The sequence below is a fragment of the Leptopilina heterotoma genome, unplaced genomic scaffold (genome assembly GCF_015476425.1).
Source record: "Leptopilina heterotoma isolate Lh14 unplaced genomic scaffold, ASM1547642v1 Lhet_82, whole genome shotgun sequence".
Taxonomy (NCBI): domain Eukaryota; kingdom Metazoa; phylum Arthropoda; class Insecta; order Hymenoptera; family Figitidae; genus Leptopilina; species Leptopilina heterotoma.
Window position 1 is genome coordinate 502,333 of NW_025111187.1, and position 21,668 is coordinate 524,000.

General features: G+C 29.9%; 1 protein-coding gene across 4 annotated transcripts in view; it reads left to right on the top strand.

The window, feature by feature from the left end:
* LOC122511406 (homeobox protein abdominal-B-like) overlaps positions 1-21,668 on the top strand; it is a 100,315-nt gene that overhangs the window by 65,820 nt on the left and 12,827 nt on the right. For 2 of the 4 annotated variants that reach the window (XM_043626607.1, XM_043626606.1), the window contains exons 2-4: positions 12,978-13,070; positions 15,207-15,250; positions 18,382-19,307. In XM_043626607.1, the coding sequence (XP_043482542.1) occupies positions 12,978-13,070; positions 15,207-15,250; positions 18,382-19,307 (1,063 nt within the window). Of the gene's footprint in view, positions 1-12,977; positions 13,071-15,206; positions 15,251-17,118; positions 19,308-21,668 lie in introns of those variants that run through there. The other 2 variants (XM_043626609.1, XM_043626608.1) reach the window with 2 other exon arrangements.

Below are 21,668 nucleotides of genomic sequence, written 5' to 3' on the forward strand. Positions count from 1 at the left end.
CGCTTGTATTGTGCGCGCATGTTTTTTTTTCTTCTTTTTTTTCGGTAGATTTTTCGGAGATTTTCGAGAGCGAGTTTTAGATCCGCCCCGGGGCAACTGAAAACACACCTTTAAGAAAAGCACGTTTTTGGTTCGTGTATTATACACGTACAGAAAGGACACACATCCATATAGATGTAGATTTAGGTGGCTCTATAAATAATTCAAGCAAAATAATATGATCCCCTTTTGCCTCAAGTCTTAGGATTTTTCAGACCCAGACATTTCGAACCCCTGGATGAAGAAAAAAAATAATAATAATATTAAAATAAATCTCATTCTTGTGAATGTATGTATGAGTGTTATATAACGTGTGTATATATATATATATATATATATATATATATATATATATATATATATATATATATATATATATATATATATATAAACAGTGTCGTGTGAACGAAAATCGATTTGACATGAAATTTTACATCTAATAAATTTTACAAGAATTTTGTCTCATTCGTATATTAAGTTGTATTTCACGGTTTATGGGTAGAGTAACCATAGAAATTATCTCCAGTTAGAAAAGAGTTATTTGGGTACTGAGAGTGACATTTAAAATTTTAAATACAATGTATACCTTGCTAGGGGTGAAAACTGGATAATTTCATTTTCTAAACTTTCAAATTTATCACTTTTTGGCTTGATGGCTAAAAAGTTATAATATACATTCTAAAAAATTACAGAATTTTTTTCCTTTTCTGTCTAAATTCGAATTAATACAAAAATGTTTACCAATTTGAATTTTAATTAGAAAAATTTTTACTAATTTCAATAAGTGACCGACTTTTTGCTTTTTAATTAGTAAAGTTTACTACTAAATAGTAATTTCTACTAATTCATTGGTAAATTTTATTAATTTAAAAGAAAAAAAAGGAAAAAGTCATTTTTTATTCCGGATTTTAAAAATATGGAATTTTGAATTTCCTGAGTTTCCCTGAATTACAAACTTCAATTCTCTTCTAGATTTTTTTTACTTAAACTCTTCAAAGACATTTATAAATTTTTTTTTCAATATTTAAATATAATTAAAATTCTACGTGAATTGAAATTTAAACAATTTTAAGTTAAAACCTTTTGGAATTTAATTATTTCTTAAAAATTTCTACTCTATAACATATTCAAACTTCAATTTTATGTTCTACATTTTCTACTAAATTTTCGATAATTTTTCAATTATATAATTTTTCAATTATATATTGAAATAATTAAAAAAATTATTAATAAATAACCAATTTCAATAAAAATTTGAATTAAAATTCTTCAAGGCACTAAGGTGCTTAGAATTTTTAATTTAAAACCTCTGAAAGTTTTATTACAATTTTTAAACATTTATTTACAACTATACAATTCTCCCAAAATTAAAGTCTGTTCTACATTTTTTAGCTAAAATTATTCAAAATTCAAATGTTAAAAAAATTCGAATTTTAAACTTTATTTGAAAGTTAATTATTTCTAAAAATTAGATATATGCAACTCTTTCAAAATTCCATTTTTTCAAAAAATTTTAAGTGAAATTATTTGAAATTTAAATGATTTTTTTAAAAATAAATATTTTCATATTGTATAATTGAAATTCAACATGAATTTCAATTTTAAAAAAAATTTTTTTTAAATTTAAAAAATTTCTACTGTAACTTTTCTAAAATTCAATTGTTTTCTATAATGTTTTACTAAATAACTTTTTTATTTCAATCATTTAATCAAAATTCCAATTTTTAAAATTTAATTATTCAAAAAATTTACAAACTGTAAATCTCCCAAAATTCAATACTGTTTTAAATTTTTTAACTAAAATTATTCAAAATTCAAATGTTTCAAAAATTCGAGTTTTAAACTATATTTGAAAGTTAATTATTTCTAAAAATTAGATATATGCATAACTCTTTCAAAATTCAATGTTTTCTAAAATTTTTAAGTGAAATTATTTGAAATTTAATTGTTTTTTTAAAAATAAACATTTAAATATCTTATAATTGAAATTCAACATGAATTTCAATTAAAAAAATTTTTTTTTTAAATTTAAAAACATTTCTACTGTAAATTTTCTAAATTCAATTAATTATTCAAAAAATTTACAACTGTAAATCTCCCAAAATTCAATACTGTTTTAAATTTTTTAACTAAAATTATTCAAAATACAAATTTTTTTAAAATTTAATTTTGAAACCTTCTGAAACTTAATATTATTTCTAAAAATTCCAACTCTACCAATATTCTATTTTTTCCAAAATTTTTAACTGAAATTATTCGATATTTTAATAATCTTTTAAAATAAATATTTCATATTCATTAATTGGAATTTTCAAAACCTTTTTAAGTTGAAACCTCTTCTGAAATTCAATTATTTTTAAAGAAAAAATGTCTACTTTAACTTCTCCAAATTTAGTTATTTTCTTCAATTTTTTACTAAATTTCTTTTTGCAATCAATTATTTTGAATAATTTTGAAAATTCAATTATTCGAGAATAAAAGTTCATTTAATAAAATTAGAAATTTTTTTTTTTGAAATTTTATTGTTTCTAAAAACTATAAATATATTAGAAACAATAAGAACGTAGTAAAAATTACAACTCTTCTGAAATTCAATTACCCTTATTCCATAATTTACAATTCAAATATTTCTCTAAATCAATAATTGTTTTTAATAATTTTCAGAAAGTTCTTCGAAAATTTTTTTTATATATGCAAATACAAAAATTAATTTTTTTTTTTAATTGTTTTAAGATTATGAGGTGAATAGAAAATTCAAGAATTATTAATTAAATTTTTCTTTTTTGAAATTTCCTTTCTTTTCTGCACTTTTTTCCTTTTGTTTAATACATTTTTTGAAAAATTATTCTATAAATTCCTATTAAAAGTAGCATTAAAAAATTAAAGTACTTAAAGTAAGTAGTGTTTTATATAAAAAATATGGTATTTTGTTGCAATGTGTAGAAGAAAAGTCGGAATTTAGTCTTATTTTTTTGAAAATAGTCTGAGAAGTAATTTACTATCAAAAGCCTGAAAAATAAATTTTTTTACCTAGCAACGAAAAATTTTGAATTTTCGGAAAAAATCATTTTTCCCTGGAAAGTTATTTTCCATCGAGAGAAGAGAATATCAGCATCTACCGCGTCGTATATACACCCCAATTCCGGATTATTCTTGTACAACAATAGAGTTATAAATTCGAATCCGAACTCGTATATTGTTTTTTGTTTCTCATCCAGTGTTCTTAATTAGATGGATGCATCGTCGCGGTCGTAAAAAAAAGTATGTATATAGTCGGAAATGGAATGCAAATACTGCGGTGAGTTCGTGACTGTGTTTGGGTGCTTATTCAACATGTCAAGAAGAATCGCGTTTGTATATTTGGAGCAGAGAGAAAAAGAGAGAGAGAGAGAGAGAGAATGCCCGGGGGTTGATAGGAGGCTACACGCGCGGCTACTACCCGCGGTCATATAACCCATAATTAAGTATTCAAAACTGACTTATTTTTTTTTGTCTTTTTCATCTCTCGCACCTATAACGATGGTGGTTTGCATGCAACGCGATTATTGTAAATATACAGCAAAAATGTTAAGAACAACGAGTCAGAAGTTAAGCGTGTGCCATTTGGGATGAAACTTTTAGAAAAAGGGTTTTTTTTCCTTTCGTTTAACCAAAAAAGGGATCCGGTTGGTTTGTTCCGCTCTGATGCTGTTGCTATTGAGTCAAAGATGCCAGAAACGTTTCATGTTCCTGGGGATTGCGTTGTCATGGGAACCGTCGTCGTCGGACAGTCTCATTCACTCTCTCGCTCTCTCTCTCTCTTTCTCTTCTTTGCCTCTTGCTTCCTCTCCCTTATCTTTGCAACATTTTTCCTCTCTTGAATTGTACCCTCTATCCTTCATTCATCTTCTCCAGTTTTTTTTTTTTTTTTTGTAAATTTTGGAATTTTCTTCTATTTTTAGAGCACAATATTGAGGAAACTTTCCTCTTTTCTAGATTTCGAATATTTTCAATTCTCAACAGCCATAAATAAAATTTTTTTTTAAATCGAACTATAGCGAACGATGGCCAATGACAAAAATAGTTTAAAACCTCAAAATATCCATATTATGAAAATTTATATATTTTTACTATGGTCACAATATCTAGAAAACCATGGCCAATGAAAAAAATATTTTAAATCCTCAAAATATCCATATTATGACCATGTCTAAAAATCTAGCAGACCATGGCAGGCTTCACACTCAATAATTCATTTTAAAAAAGTATCAAAATGTAGCTTAAATACTGAAAAAAGTAGCTATTATATAGTTTTTCAAACAATTATAATTTTTTGAAAAATTACTCAATTTCTGAGAAGAATTTTTATATTTATGAAAAAATAACTGAATTTTTGGGAAGAATTTTATTTAATTTTTTTTTAAATAATTGAATTATCGCGAAGAATTAAAGAAAGAATTAAAAAATTTGTTAATTTTTTTTAAATAATTGAATTTCTCAGAAGTATTTTGATATTTATTTATTTTATATGTATTTATTTATTTTTTATTTATTTTGATATTTATGAAAATAATTGAATTTTTGGGAAGAATTTTATAGAATATTTTTTTAAATAATTGAATTCGCCTAAAAATTTTATTATTTGGAAAAATAATTAAAGAATTGTGAATAATTAAAGAAAGAATTTATCAATTTTTTGAATAATAATTGAATTTCTGAGAAGAATTTTATTTATTTCTTTTTAAATAACTGAATTCTCGTGGAAAATTTTATTATTTGGAAAAATAATTGAATTCTTGTGAAGAATTAAAGAAAGAATTTATTAATTTTTTAAAAACTAATTGAATATCTCAGAAGAATTTTATTATTAATGAAAATATTTAAATTTTTAGGAAGAATTTTATTTAATTCTTTTTAAATAATTGAATTCTGCTGAAAAATTTTATTATTTGGGAAAATAATTGAATTCTCGTAAAGAATTAAAGAAAGAATTAATGAATTTGTTAATTTAAAAAAAAAATTAAATTGCTGAAAAGAGTTTTGATATTTATATGAAATTAATGGAATTTTTACGAAGAATTTTAATTAATTTTTTAAATAATTGAATTCTCGTAAAAAATTTTATTATTTGGGAAAATTTTTAAAGAATTGTGAAGAATTACAGAAAGAATTAATCAATTTTTTTTTTAAATAATTCAATTTTTGAGAAGAATTTATTTTATTTAATTCTTTTTAAATAATTGAATTTTTGTGGAAAATTTTATTATTTGGGAAAATAATTGAATTCTTGTGAAGAATTAAAGAATGAATTTATTAATTTGTTAATTTTAAAAAAATAATTGAATTTCTAAAAAGAGTTTTGATATTTATATGAAAATACTTAATGAAATTTTTGCGAAGAATTTTAATTAATTTTTTAAATAATTGAATTCTCTTGGAAAATTTAATTATTTCGGAAAATAATTGAATTCTTGTGAAGAATTTACTAATTTTTAAATAAATAATTGAATTTCTTAGAAGTATTTTATTATTTATGAAAATATTTGAATTTTTGCGAAGAATTTTATTTAATTCTTTTTAAATAATTGAATTCTTGTGAAAAATGTTATTATTTGGAAAAATAATTGAATTCTTGTGAAGAAATTGAAAAAAAATTGAATTAAAGAAATTGAATCGATGTTTTTCGAAAAAATTTATAAATCATTTTAAATAATTTAATTCCTGTGGTAATTTTATTACTTATAAAAAAAATTTAATGTTTGCGATGAATTTTACCAAAAATCTTTTGTAAAATTTTATTAAAATTGTATTAATATTAAAAATCATTGATTTTCGAAAAATTTTTGAAAATAGTTAAATCGTTTTAAAGAATCTTATTACAATTTTTTTTTTTATTTCAACTATTAGCTAATTTAAAGTGAAGCAAATTTATTCTAAAAATAAAGAAAAAAGTAGCTTTTAGTGGCATAAATCTAAAAAAATATCCAAATAGTAGCAAATTGTAAAAAAGTAGTAAAATATGCAAGTGAAAAGTATTTAATTACAATTTTTCGTAACCTTCGTCTTTAGATATACAAAAAAAAATTCCAAAACTTGCTTGCAAGAAAAGCTAACAATAAGCAAAAAGTTTCAGAGAATGTATTGTCCCTTCAAGAGTATAAATATTCATGCCGGAAAAGTAATTTAATTTTTCTCTTGATTAAAATCTCAACCCTATCTACTCTGGAGAAGATACTTTTCAAAACGAAGAACAGAAAACGGGAAAAAAGGGGAAAGAGAGAGAGAGAGAGTAAAATTAAATAAAAACACAACTCCCAGGAGGTTTTTACGAAACAGTAGTATTGTATTATTGGTGAAACAAGAAGGGTGAAATATGGAACAAAAAAAAATAAAAAAAAAAAGATGGGAGAATTTAGAAAGAGAGGATGAAAAGTGCACGAGGGGGATGGTTTTTAAGTAAGTGTGTGACGTGACGCGTGCCGTTTTCGACAAGGCGTCGGGACGCGTTTTACCCCTCCCTCATCGTGAACTCATTCTTCCATCAAGGCTAGACCAATCAGGATGCTTAGCTTGCCAGTGGCAAACTCGCAGGCCAAAGCAATATGGCTGAGACGTGCGCTTCCCGAAAGAACTACCACTGCGCCGGATAACTCGTTTCTAACTTTAAAGTGGTCGCTGAAACTCACTCGGGCTTATAAACGAAATGGTCACCGTACACCAGCTCACTTTGGATCCCCCCATTCGAAAAGATATTCCCTTCTCTCTCTCTCGCTCACTCTCTCTCACTCTCTAAAGTCTTTTCCCTCCGATAAGAAACTTTTTCCCCATTCGGAAAAAAGTCTCCCAAAAAAAAAAAAAAAATGAAACCAATCCTCTTATTTGATTTTTCAATGAAAATATAATCGAATCAATTTTCACTCTTCGTACCAAACTATTTAATTTTTTACTCCTTTCTTGTACTAAACTGTTTTATTTTTGGTAAACTTTGAAATAAACTGATTAATTTTTACTACTCTCTGTAATAAACTGATTTTTAATGAATTACAAGAATTTGATCCATGGAAGGTAAAAATAAACTGATTTATTTTCACTATTATTTGTACTAAGCTAAATTATTTTTACTAAGTATTATTTTTACTGCTTAATTTTTACTCTTTCAGCTCTCAAACTCACGAGACTAATACTTTTTGACACTTTTTTCACTTTATACAAACATTTGGCTGATATTTTTTAAAAAAAATGTACAAATGACCAGAAAGAAAATAGTATTTTGTTACTTATTTTGTTAAAAAGGGAGTAATTTAATATGGAGATAGTTTTCTCCACCTGAGAACGTCAAGGTTACCGCTAGATGGCAGATTCCACGCCGCCTAGTGGCGACCTTGGCGTTCTCAAGTGGAGAATTTAATCTCCATCACTGTTTTCTTGAAAGTATCAGATTGATACTCAATTGGATCAAATTGATGATGAAAGTTTGAATCAAATTATGAATTGATACACTATTAGCGATCAATTTCATTCTATTTAATTTTTTTTAGTTAACAGTGATTTTAACCGTCAAAAACTATTGATTACGAATATTTTATCACATTTTTTTCCATAATTAGAAATTTATCTACTGTAAAAAAATGAATTTAAATTAGAGCTGATTTCATTATTCAACTAAAATTCAATTAATTTAACTAAAATTAAATTAATTCAACTACAATAATTCAATTAATTCTACTAAACTTTGGTTGATTCACTCAGAATTAAGACTAGTAAATTAAATTGAAATTCAATTAATTCGACTAAACTTTGAGTGATTCGACAAATATTTAGTTAATTTAACTGGAATTGAATTAATTCAACTAAACTTTGGTTAATTCAACTAAACATTGGTTAATTCAACTAAAATTTTGTTAATTCAACTAAAATTCAATAATTTCTACTAAACTTTGGTTGATTCAACCAAACTTTTGTTAATTCAACTAAAATTCAATTAATTCAACTAAACTTTGGTTAATTCAACTAAACATTGGTTAATTTAACTAAAATTTGGTTAATCTAACTAGAGTTCAATTAATTCAACCAAAATATGGTTAATTCAAATAAAATTCAATTAATTCTACTAAAGTTTGGTTAATTTAATCACAATAAAAATTGATTAATTAGACTGAAATTCAATTAATTCGACTAAGCTTTGCGTGATTTGACAAACATTTGAATAATTTAACTAGCATTTGGTTGATTCAACTAAAATTTGGTTAATTAAACTAAAATTCAATTAATTCAACTAAACTTTGGTAGATTCAATCTAAATTAAAACTGAATAAGGAAACTGAAATTCAATTAATTTGATTAAATTTTGAGTGATTCAACAATCATTTGGTTAATTAAACTGAAATTTAATTAATTCAACTAAACTTTGTTTGATTCAACAAAAATATGGTTGATTCAACAAAAATTTGAATAATCCAATTAAAATTTGCTTGCTCCAAACTTTTTTCCCCCAGTGAATAACCTTTTTTTCAAGAAAAGCAAGACATAGTAGTGTTTTTATTCCTTTACATGAAGGATCGACATTTACACGCACTTCAAAGTGACTTTAACGTCCGATCACCATAAGGGCATTGGAATCTTCCTTTAAAAACGATATTTTATCGCTCTAAACACTCACCGAAAAAATTTTATTGTATAAATTATTTTTGAAAAAAAAAAAAAAATTTTCCCTATCCACTAATACACAAATATTTCTATACTGAATTGTTCTAAATTTTACAAATTGTTGATAACATGTCACCTTTATTGTTTAAGTGTCACGTACAAATGGTGCTCAATGCAAATTTATTAGCGATAAAATCAAAGCAGAATTTTACAACGCGCATATGTATACATATAAAACTATATAAATTGTCATTGGTTTCCATTTCAGTTCGGGTCATTGTCACTAATTAATAAACTTGTGAATTTTAATGAACTCATATAGTGTAACCAAAAAGTTATCTGGGTTAATTAAAATTCAAACTCTATAGTTCGGATATAGTTCTAAATTTAATTTTGACAGTGTTAATTGAAAATTTTGGTACAGATACAAAATTTAATCCTATACGGAGATTTTGTTACAGATATGAAGATTTCATACAGACCGAACATCACAAAATTTGACGCAATATTGAGTCAATATTGCCCCAATATTGCCAGAGGGCGAAAATAATCAATTTTTAGACTATATTACCCCAACATTGCCGGGTAATATTGTCAATATTGCCAAAAGGTGGATATAATTAATTTTGAGCCTATATTGCCCCAAAATTGACAAAATATTGTCATAGTGCGAAAATAATCAATGTTGAGTCAATATTGCCCCAATATTGCCAAAGGGCGAATATATTCATTGTTGAGACAATATTGCCCCAACATTTCCGGGCAATAATGACCTCAAAAATATTGCGCTATTCATCAGAAAAAAATTTGCCAAAGATAACAATTTTTCCCCTTTTTTTTCAGAATTTTAAAAGAACTTTTGCGCCGCTGGTAATAAAATGTATTTTGGATATTAAAAAAAAGAAGAGTTTGCACCCCGTGGTGAGATGTATACTTTCATTTATGAGTCAATTTTCCTTGTGGCAAAGAGGGAACTTGATGCCGCCGCGCATAGTGACTATGAATCTTGTTATTGTATATTTCTCATCCGCACGAAAGAAACGAAAAACCCTTTCTGACCCTATATTATATATTTAATTTCAAGTTTTCACCCCTTCATTTCTTTATTTCCTGGGGTTATTGTGACACAATTGCACGTCAGTGTTGTGAATTCAAATTACGCAATACGAAATATAATATTCAAATTACACACTTTCTTGGTTCTTGGACCGGTTATGTTTCGGACTAAATTGAGACGACGCGACGTCGCTACATTTTTTTTCTCTTGTTACTTTGTGTCATGCCTTCTTTGGGGTCTCAAATTGTGTACAAAGTATATTTAAGAGTAAAACATAAATAGTTTTGGTACAAAGTAAGAGCAGTTCTCGGTTGGTCTGAGGAATTCTCTTACTTTATAGCAAACAATTTTGTTTTCATAATTATACAAATTTAGACTTTAAAAAAATAGGTACTAATTTGGTACCTATTTTGGTACTAACGTCGTAATTTGGCTCTAATTTAGAACTTTTTTCTTACAGTGTCAAATTTTAGTTGAATTAACCAAATGTTAGTTAAATAAACTAAAATTTAGTTGGATTAAATGAACTTTAGTTGAATTAACTAAATTTTAGTTGAATCACCAAAGTTTAGTTGATTTAATTGAATTTCAGTCAAATTAACCAGTTTTAATTTTTATTAAATCAACCAAACTTTAATAGAACAAAATCAACAGAAGGTTAGTTGACTGTTGAATTAATTAAATTTCTAGTTGAATTAACCAAATTTTAGTTGTATTAACTAAACTTTGATGAATCTAAATGTTAGTTAAATTAAATAAATTTTTGTTGAATCAACCAAATTTTTGTTGAATCAACTAAAAATTAGTTAAATTAACCAAATATTTGTTGAATCAACTAAATTTTAGTTAAATTAATTGAAATTAACCAAATATTTGTTGAAATAACCAAAGATTAGTCGAATTGATTAAATTTCAGTTTAATTACTCAAAATTTGGTGAACCATCAAAATGTTTGTTCAACCAACCAACGTTAATTTTTATTGAATTAGTTGAATTTCAGTTAAATTAACCAAATATTTATTAAATCAACCGAAGTTTAGTCGAATTAATTAAATTTCAGTGGAATTAACCAATTTTAATTTTGATTAAATCAACCAAACTTTAATATAAATTATTGAATTTTATAGTATAGAATTAATTGAATTTTAGTTGAATTAACCAAATTTTAGATCAATTAATTGAATTTAAGTTAAATTAAACAAATTTTGGTTGAATTAACCAGAGTTTAGATGGATTAATTCAATGTTATTTGAATTAACTCGACTTTAATGAATTAACTAAATATTAGTTAAAATAACCAAATGTTTGTTGAATCAACTAAAGTTTTGTTGAATGAATTAAATTTTAGTCGAATTAAACAAATTTTGGTTGAATCAACAAAAGGTTAGTTGAATTAATTGAATTTTAGTTGAATTAACCAAATTTTAGTTCAATGATTTGAATTTTAGTTGAATTAACAAAATTTTAATGAATCCACTAGTGGATAAATATTAGTTGAATTAAATAAATTTTTGTTGAATTAATTGAATTTCAGTTTAATTAACCAAATTTTTTGTTGAATCAACTAAGAATTAGTTAAATTAACCAAATATTTGTTGCATGAACAAAAGTTTAGTTGAATTGATTGAAATTAACCAAATATTTGTTGAATTAACCAAAGTTTAGTTGAATTGATTAAATTTTTGTTGAATTACTCAAATTTCTGTGAACTTTCCAAATGTTTGTTCAACCAACCAAAGTTAATTTTAGTTGAATTAGTTGGATTTCAGTTAAATTAACCAAATATTTGTTGAATCAACCGAAGTTTAGTCTAATTAATTGAATTTTAGTTGAACTAATACAAATTTTGTTTGAATCAACAAAATTTTGATTAAATGAAACAAATGTTTGTTGACTCAACCAAAGTTTAGTTAAATTAATTTAATTTTTGTTAAATTATCTAAATTTTGATGAATCAACCAAATGTTAGTTGAATCAGGCAAACTTTAATTAAATCAACTAAACTTTAGTTGAATCAACCAAACTTTAGTTGAATTAATCAAATTTTTATTTGAATCAGCCAAATGTTAATGACTCTGATTGTATTAACTTTATTCAATACAATACAAGAAAAAAAAGCATCAAAAATTTTCTCCAAAATCGTGTTAAATTTTTCCTTAAAGATATTATTTAACTTTTTTTTATTGCGATAATCTACAAAACGTAAAAAAAAACTCGGAATTAATTTGCGTGAAACTGTTTTGAGTCAAGTTAACATGACAGAAATGTAATTTGAAGAAAATTTCCGTTGGGAGCGGCCAAATCAACATGGGAGGAAACATGGGACCCTTAATGTGGAGAAAAATGGAAGGGAAGCAAAAGCTTTCTCATGTCCGTCTATAGTATTATTGTGTCAGCGGCCAATCTCCTATGGTCTTTGACTTCTAAATATATACATATATACTCTCCAAAGCGGCATGGCTTTTCTGACCCCCCCTCCCCCTCTTCTTCTCTTCTGTCCGACCCTTCTGAAATAACCTTTCTATACTGTCAGCACTTCGTTTCTACCCACAGAGATTGTCAATTATACACGTGCCTCCATTTTCCTTTCTTTTCAAATGGATTTTTCTAAAGGAAAAGAGAAAAAGAAAAAAAAAATTCCCCTCAATTCTTAAATCGCACGTTATGCCTATTTAGAGCAATAGAGAAACACTCCATCAGCTGCGAAATTTTTCTGAAAAGGTGTTTATTCTATTTTTCTATTGAAAAAAATATTATTTTTAATCTTTTTCGTATGAAATTTCGAAATATGTGGCGTGGAATATGTCTGCGACTAATTTTGAATTTTGTTGTTGTGTTAATGAGATGTTTGTATGGATTATAAAATCTGGAGGCGAAATTTTTATTTTTATTTTCATTTTATTTTATTGTATTTTCTATTTCCATTTCTATTTTTAGTCATATTTTTCATATGCTTTGTATTTTTTGCTGTATTTTTAACTTGTTTGTGCTTATTTGACTGATACACTATATATAGCGACAGATTTTCCACTGGTGTCGATTTACTTCACACCGGATGTGCTGTAAATTCACCCCTTGAGAGATGTACAGTTCAACACTTTACACGATACTGAAAAAAATCAATTCTTCATTTTATTTTTGAAAACGGATGAAAAGTTTTTACAATAAGTTAAAATAAACAAATGTTTTCAAAAATAACGTAACAATTAGGAAATGAAAATATATTTAATTTGTATGTTGTATTTTTTTGTTTTAGGCTGATGTTTTTCCCCCTCAAACGGTAAATAAAAGGCCTCAAAGTGTTCGGAACGGTAGAGAAACCGTTTTACCCTTTCGATCTGTGCAACAGGTGAGTTAAATTACAAAATCAATTGTTAATTTTCTCTATTTTAGTTGATATGTAGAAAATTTTATTTCCAATGACAGAAACTTTGGCGCATTTTTGGCAATTTTTACTATATTTGGAGAAAAAGTTGCTATACTAACAAAGTACATTTTTGTAAAAAGTAGTAAAATTTACTTTGTAAGTATAGTAAAAGTTACTATAAACTTTTCTCCGTGTAATAGTATGATGATGATCATAACACTAATGATAATGATGACAACATTGTCAATGATAAGAATGTTGATTATAATAATGATGATCAGAAAGACACTTCTTAACATTGTCCAGAATTACTTCCACATTGGTGATGAAAATAAATATGATGATAATAATAGTTATGATAATGATAGTACAGATGTTGATAATAGTAAAAATATTATTAATTATAGTAAAGATGTTGTCAATGATCATAAAGTTGATGATAATAATAGTAATGATAATGATAGTGAAGATGTTGTTGATGATCATAAAGTTGATGATAATAATAGTAATGATATTGATAGTGAAGATGTTGATAATGATACTAATGATAGTAAAGATGTTGTTAATGATAACAATAGTAATGATAATGATAGTGAAGATGTTGATAATGGTAATAATGATAGTAAAGATGTTGTTAATGATAATAAAGATGATGATAATTACAGTAATGATAATGCTAGTGAAGATGTTGATAATGATAATGAAAATGTTGATGATGATAATAAAAATGTTGTTACTAAAAATAAGGATGATAATAATGATAGTAAAGATGTTAAAAATAATAGTAAAGATGCTGATAATGATAGTAAAGGTAATGATAATAACAAAGATGATGATAATGATGTAGGATTAAATATTATAAAATATTGTGATTCAGAATATCTAAAGGGAGACTATATAGTATGTCTTAGGACATTTCTGATTCATCCTACAGTCATTCATTAATTTCCAGAATCAACCACGTATCTTCAGAACTTCTGCTGTTCATTCTAAACTTCCGGATTCTGTTCGAAATTCTTTTTTGTTTTATGAACAGCACTAAATGTTCCCTTTGAAAATCATTAGCTTCTTCCTCCTCTTAATCATACCGAATTTTCTCCAAACTGGGCTTCAAAATTTCCACTTTCTATTCGAAACTAGCTAATGCTAGTTGTTTCCAGCTTTAATATCCAGATATCCATCATTCATGTCTATAACAACATCCGGAAATTAGAAATCGACTATGGAATTTGTACAGGTACTGCATAAAAAAAAGTGCAGCAAGAACCTTTTCTTTAAGACCTGATCTGTATGCCAAGATTAAGATTTTCTGTCCCTTTGTTACATGTTACGTTTCAACCGGCAATCACTTTAATACAAGACTTTTAGATAACAGAAGAATTCTCCAGTTCCTAAAGATGTCATTTTGAATCTCAAATTAGAAACTATTAGTCCTCAATCATCAAATATTTAACCCCAGGTAGATCTTTCAAATCAGGTAATTATTTAGGTCCAGTTGGTCCATTCCTTTAAATTTCTCTTCCTGTTGATTCACCTTTTGTTCGTAATTGACTTATAAAACCTTTAGTCCTTTATAGATAATAAAACTTTCCCACAAAGCACTATGTCTTCCTGGAAGCTTCCCGGAAAGATTGAAAGCTTCCAGCTTTCGCTAGATTCTCACCGTTCTTTTCGAGAGTCTAAACGAAACTTTTCGTCTGAACAAAAGGGAACTTTCACTGGAACCTCAAGGGTACCTTCTGGACAAACTTCTACAGAATCTAGAGAAACCTTTAGCTTTCTGATTTTTTTACTACAAAGTTCAATTTCCTAATATTTCGGAGACTTCCAGGAAATGTTACACGGATTCAAATCACGTTCTACTAAAAAAGAGCAGAAGGAAAATTTACATATTAACATTTAAGGATACAATAAAATCAATATCAAAAGTGGAAAAAGTTAACAATTACAATCAATATCAGTATTTTTTACACATGCAAAAGAAATAATTTCGCGAGGAACTTGTAATATATACGCGTTTGGTTATCAGGATCATTAAATTTGACATTTATGTGATGTTTTAGATTTGATGTTGCGTTTAGCTTTTGTATACTATATGGATGTTTGCTAATGTTTCAGGTTCTCCCGCGTGTTCCCATCCCCAACCGTGGCCGGTATACAAGGTGAGTCACACGTGCACCAAATGCTAAATATTTTCTAAAATAGATACATAAATTTAATCCTCAGCTTGAACGAATTTATCATCTACAAAAATTACTTCCCTTGCTGAAAAATAAATTGTAATTTTAAAATTTTCAACCAATTGGATATTTTATGATACAAGAAATAATAAACGGAACATGATACTTGGCAATCGTATTATCAAAACAGGGTCTAATTGAAAAAAAATAGAATAAAATTTCCATTTTGTTTTGAATCACAGAAAGTGGAATTCAAAAATAGAAAAGAATACAATTATTGTAAAAAAAAGTACCTGTAATAAAATTTTATTAAAGTATATAGGAAGTAATTACTCTCGGTTTCTTTTTCAAACAGCGTCAATTAAATTCCTCATCAGCGAATATATTTTAATCATTATTATCGAATTGAAATAGTTTGTGATGAGTAAATGCTTGTACGTTATAAGAGAAACTTCGTGACGTGAACTTGCAAGTACGTCGTGGTAACTCGTAGTTACTAAACTGTGCACTCCATCTCTATATCTATAGGAGGCTGGAAACGCTATAAAGTCCATTCATGATCGCGTTGCCCGTTATAACGATTGCAGCTTCGCGCGGTTATCACTTGTAGAGTATAATCCGTCTACAAAGTTGGTAACCCATCATCAACCTTGTGTCACTAATTTCAGAATTCTCCATAACAAATATTAATACTTTTTCTTAAAATTACGTCTCTCTAACAGTTTCATTAATCTTTTGCAAATTGTTTTCGAATCTATGGCAAAACTTCTGTCGTTTAATCATTTCCTTTAGTATTTTTCGTGTAATTTAGATTTACCAATTAATTTTGCTTGAAATCCAAAATAAATTCTTTAAAAAAACGACACATTGCGGTTAGAATTTTAAGGATTCGGGGTTCAGATTTAGCTTAATTGGTAGCAATTACCCTAACAGAAAAGGATATTCGAGAATATGCGGACGTTTCTGAGACAATGTCTAACGGATATTAAAAGTTTCACTTAGAAAAGTCTGTAGGATATCCTGAATAACCGGATGCTGTTGGGGAATCCGGTCCAGGCTGGACACAAGTGTTCGACTCCAAATCTGGATAAATACTCTCCGGGGGGAAAAGTTAGTTATTTTAGCTTATTTTTCAGCTGTTCTAGAGAAATTAATTACTATTATGCGGATAGCAATAATCGCCAGCTAATATAATGATTAGATTTCACTGTTAATTTAGTGAAGAGCTACTGGTAATTAATAGTGTAAGCTAATTATTAGCTGCCATAGGTAAAAATTGAAAACTAAATGCCATGGTTAAAAATTAGTATAGCTGTACCTAAAAATTAAAAGCCTTGGTTAAAAATTCGTAGCCATAGCCAAAAATTAAAAGCCACGGTTAAAAATTAGTATATCCATAGCTAAAAATAAAAACCACAGTTAAAAATTAATAACCACGGCCAAAAATTATCTACAACTAAACCTTGCGTCAAAATTTCTAGTCTACCGTTTATGATCACCAACAATTAATTTCTTGCCATTCAATCATCTTGAAACGAATTCATCGATAGAGAACGAGAGAGAAGTACCTTTCGGCTTAATCTCTCCGGAGTTTTTATTTCAATCGTTCTAGTTTCTCAATCGGTTGACGCGCTCTCGAATCCCAAAAGAGAGAAGGATAGATCAGCGCACGGGGGTTTTTCAGCACAGAGAGGAGGCGAGAGTTTGTATTTGTGTCTGGCGACCCTATATACGTGCTCGGGTAGGGTGGCTTGATGGTGGGACGCAGGAGGGGTAGTTTGGATGTGGGTGCAAGGGGGCGGTAGAGGGGGGAGGGGGGCGATTCGTGAGTAATCGGCGAAAAAGAGGGGGGGATATATAGGATGGGTGACGTCGTTGCATGTTTGGTTGAGGAATGAACCGAGAGATCGCGCAAGCATCGTCTTTTGGCTGTCAGCTCCAAGCGAGTGGCAGAGCTCAGTCGACGTTCAGTTCGGCTCAGCGAGGCCAGCAAAGAAGAAAGGGGATTCCTTAATGCGTGTGTCCGTGTGTGAGTACAGTATTGTCCCACTCAGGACCTTTACTACTCGACCCCTCGTAACATTATTGTCTTGCTGAGAAACTACCTGCTTTTGGATACGTGGAAAAAAAAAATTAAGGTCCATTCCTCGGATCCCTTCTTTCTCTTTGAAACCCACGGTGTAGAAAAAAATTTTTTTTTTTCAATTGACAGGCCTAGAACCGCATGGCCTTTCGAGAAACTAGTGACTTTATTAAAGTGAGGGTGAAATTATGATGATTGTGATCTTGGAGAAGAGGAATGGGTACAGGTGACTTTAAGTGTATTTTGTTTTTTGAAATTAGGTTTGTAGATTGCCAAGTGTCAATGTGTGACGTCATTGGATTTAGCTGAAATAAATTTTTGTGATAATAAACGTTCAAGTTGTTGGTGGTTTTTGAGATTGAAGAGCAGCATATTAAAGTGTATTGTGTACTTTGCTTTTTTGTTTCAATCCGACCTGCGATAACATCAACCTGGACCATTAAAAAAAATATTTCGCACGTGACTATTGGACCCGGTGCTGGCTGAATTTTTACCATTTGTGATCTTGCTCCGCCGGACTTGCCTTTGGCGCTCTTACTCGTTACTTGTCCGCCGACTCGCCGTGCATCACCCCTCCACCTGTCTGTCGTCCCCTACCCACTTTCATCCCGTGACTCCCTCTCGCTGTCCTATCCCCACCTGCCTTTTACACGCGCTTCCTTTATTTACTATTCGCCACCCTGTCAAACAACACGACGACGACGATGACGACGACGACGACGAACTCCTGGTGAACGTCGAATCGACTCACCTGCTGTTTGACAACAATTCTCTAAATTCGGTATTGTCTTCAATCGGTATTGCGGACATCGTTATAATACCGGAAATTCACGGCCACTATTTGCACCATCTCCGATCACGTGGCTTGCTCAACGGCGACGCTGTACGACAATGTGCACGCCGCGCCGCTGTGCGGCTCCGGCGTGGGCCACCCTGGCTCCGTCACGCCGATGGGGACAGCCACCGGAACGGGGAATTCCTCCGGGTTGACCTGGTGGGCAATGATGCCCGGCACCCCCTACGAAGACAGTCCGCCACCTGTAGCCCCGACCTCGGCCCTCGCCTCGATCCAGCAGAACTCGTCGGTAGGCTCGCACCAGCAGGCCCCGACACCAACTTCGCCAGGAGCACCAGCATCGGCAGCGACAGCACCGCCAGTGCCCACGGCGAGCGCGAGTTCGACCTCGCCGAGCGCCTCCTCGGTCGCGAGCAACAGTGCAGCGGGCCCTCTTCACATACCCGCGAAAAGGCTAACCGCAACTCCAGTGGGCTCAACCTACGGGGACGTGACTTGTGTCGAGCCCTCAGGAACGCCTGTAGGAGCAGGAGTGATACGCCACTCGCACTCCTCGTCAGCCGGCTCCCAAGGCGGCTGGAGCTACAGTCCCCATCACCCCCAGGACACCCACTACACCTCCTCAGCTGGTGCCGAATCTCTAAATCATCACCAGGCGTACGGAGGCGCTAATCCTCCCACCTACTACAACCTGGCAGCGGATCCATCCTCAACCTCCGGCTCCTCCAGGGACAACCGGAAGAGCAGCTCCGTTGGCTTCTGGTCGCCAGCGGCCACGTCAATTGCCGGCTCTACCTCCGACTACAAGTCCTATAATTCGGGCGGCGTTGCAACGACAACCCCATCGACCGGAGGCTCGTCCTCCGGTGCAGTCGGCACCACGGATCCCACAGTGTCCTGTCATCAGAGCTTCTCACAAAGTTGGTGCAACTACAGTCCCTATACAACCGCAAGGCACCATCATCCCGTTGATTCACTGGGCCACCATCATGCCCACTCGCAGGCCAGCGTTTCCTACCTTACACCATCGGCTGCAGACGACCGGGGAAGGATGGCTGCTGCAGCAATGGTCGCCGAGACATTTCCCCATGACGGCTACAATCCAATCAGAAACTACGGCTCCGCCGAACCTGTCTCATCCAGTCCTTACCCACCATCAGGTAAGCATCAACTCTTTATTATCATCTTTCATTCCCCCCTCTAATATCCCACCCATGTAAGACTGGTTCTCAAACTCGAATTTCTCTTCTCCAATTATTCCGACAATCAAAAACAAATCGTTTCATCAGTCTTACATGGGTGGTCCAGACTCCAGAAGTCATTCATTGGGTTAATGAACTCCTTCCTTTTATACCCCCATTTGATCAGGGGTATCGGTAATTTGATAATTTTTATCATTTCAATTCGAAATGTATCATTTTTCCACTCTTGATTCCTTTTATCACTGTTTTACAATTTTACAATTCTTTTGTTTTTAAATTTAGATTCATATTTTCTTTACAATTTGGATTCAATTTACAATACAATTTCAATTTAATTTTTTATACAATTTGCATCATTTGAAAATAACAAAACAAACAGTTGCCAAAAATAGTGTACATGACAAAAATTGTTTACTCCAAGTAAAATATTTCTTTTCAGCGCATTTTTCCCATAATAATTGTTATACCGATGGAAATGTTTATTTTGTATTACAAACTGAAAATTGTAAATAAATCACTAAACTGGTTTATTTACTAACAAACCGTTCCTTGTCCTAACGGTATACTACTCTACAGATTGACATCCGTAGAAATTCTCCACAGGATGTTCATTCTAGAGATGACAAAAAAATTGGGATAAATTCCTATTCCTATTAATGGAATGTATCAAGGATTATTGACTGTTCTTGATAATCTTAATTTCAGGATGTCTTTTCAAAAATCTAGAATGTTTGCAAAATAGCCTGAAATTTTTCTTTTTCTAAGTTTAGAACTTTTTGTAATTAAAAATTAAGCTGACGGATCAAAGAAGAGCACATAAGTAATGTAGTTCAAATGGGTTGTGTGCCCTTCTTTGATCCGTCAGCTCAAATAATTTGTTCGAAATAGTGAATGTATTTTAAGGAATAAGGGAATTTAAAAACGGTTTTAGAATTTAAATTACATGTCGAGGATAATTTCAGAATTTATTAATTGTGGATGTATTTATTAATTAGGGATGTTCTGGATGATCCCAAAATTTAGTAACAGTGGAATAATCTATCCGTAACAGCATCCAAATAATTCTAGAATTTATTAATTGTGGTTGTTTTTGGACAATCCCACTGAATTATTAATAATTAATATTAATTATTAATTATAAATGTTCTGGATAATTGAAAAATTTACAAACTGTGGAATTACAGTTAGTGACTGGATGCCTAACATCATCCAGAATATTCTACAAACGTCCTAGGAATATTTAGAAATTATGATAACCTAAATAGTTGTTCAAATAACTAGATTTTGGCTTTCAGCCAAAAGAAAAAGTGTTTACAGTCCAAAAGGGTCGAATTCTTGATAATTTGCATCAATTTTCATTGATTGAAAAATCAATTTATTGTCCCAAACCAAATAAAAATCTACAACGAACTATAAATATCAGTTTTGGTTTGATGATAAACGGACAAATCCTAACAGCACAAACGTGTTTTTTCTTATATTCAACTCACTTTTGGGCTAAAAATAAAAACAATACAAATTGAAGTCTTCAAATCAGGCTTAAAGCATGACTAATTTTTGAACAATGATAACACTGAAAATTGTGCAGTATTATTTTAATACCAAATTAGATTAAAATAAGCTGCAGCACTTAAATCCATCTAAGGATTAAAATAACCTATCGAAGGATTATTTTTTCAAGATGGTTTAAAAATGATTTGCTTTTGATTTCGAAACATTTTTTTCGTAGAAAAAATGAATCAAAAAGTGAATTTTTTTAATTTCTTTGTCCTAATTTAAGCTGTAACGATTTTTAATACCTGGCAATTTTCTGTGTAATATTATTTCAATATTGTGAAACTTGCGGAAATTCTGTTAATGTTACTGAAAGTTTAAATGATGTAACCTAAAGCCTAGGAACTTAGCCTAAAAGACTAAGAAATTAGTCTAAAAGACTAAGAAATTAGGGTTAGTGATTAGTCTTAAAGATTTAAGAATAAGTCTAAATGACTGAGCACCTAATCTAAAAGACTGAGAGATTAGTCTTAAATAATGAGTCATATTAATCTTGTTTTCAATGGATCACTCTAATCATTTAAGAACTCTTCTAATTTCTGAAAGTCTATCCATAAACATCACAGTTTTCTCCTAAGTATCAAATTGATAACAAAGTGAAACAAATTGACCGAAATTTACAACAAAAATCGTAATCAATTTAAAATTCGATCCATATTTTTTCTATCGATTTGTTGCAGTTTGATACTATCAAGTTAACACTGTCAGGAATAGAATCTTTGGCAAGAAATTTGCAAAAACTTAAAAGTATCAAATTGCAACGAA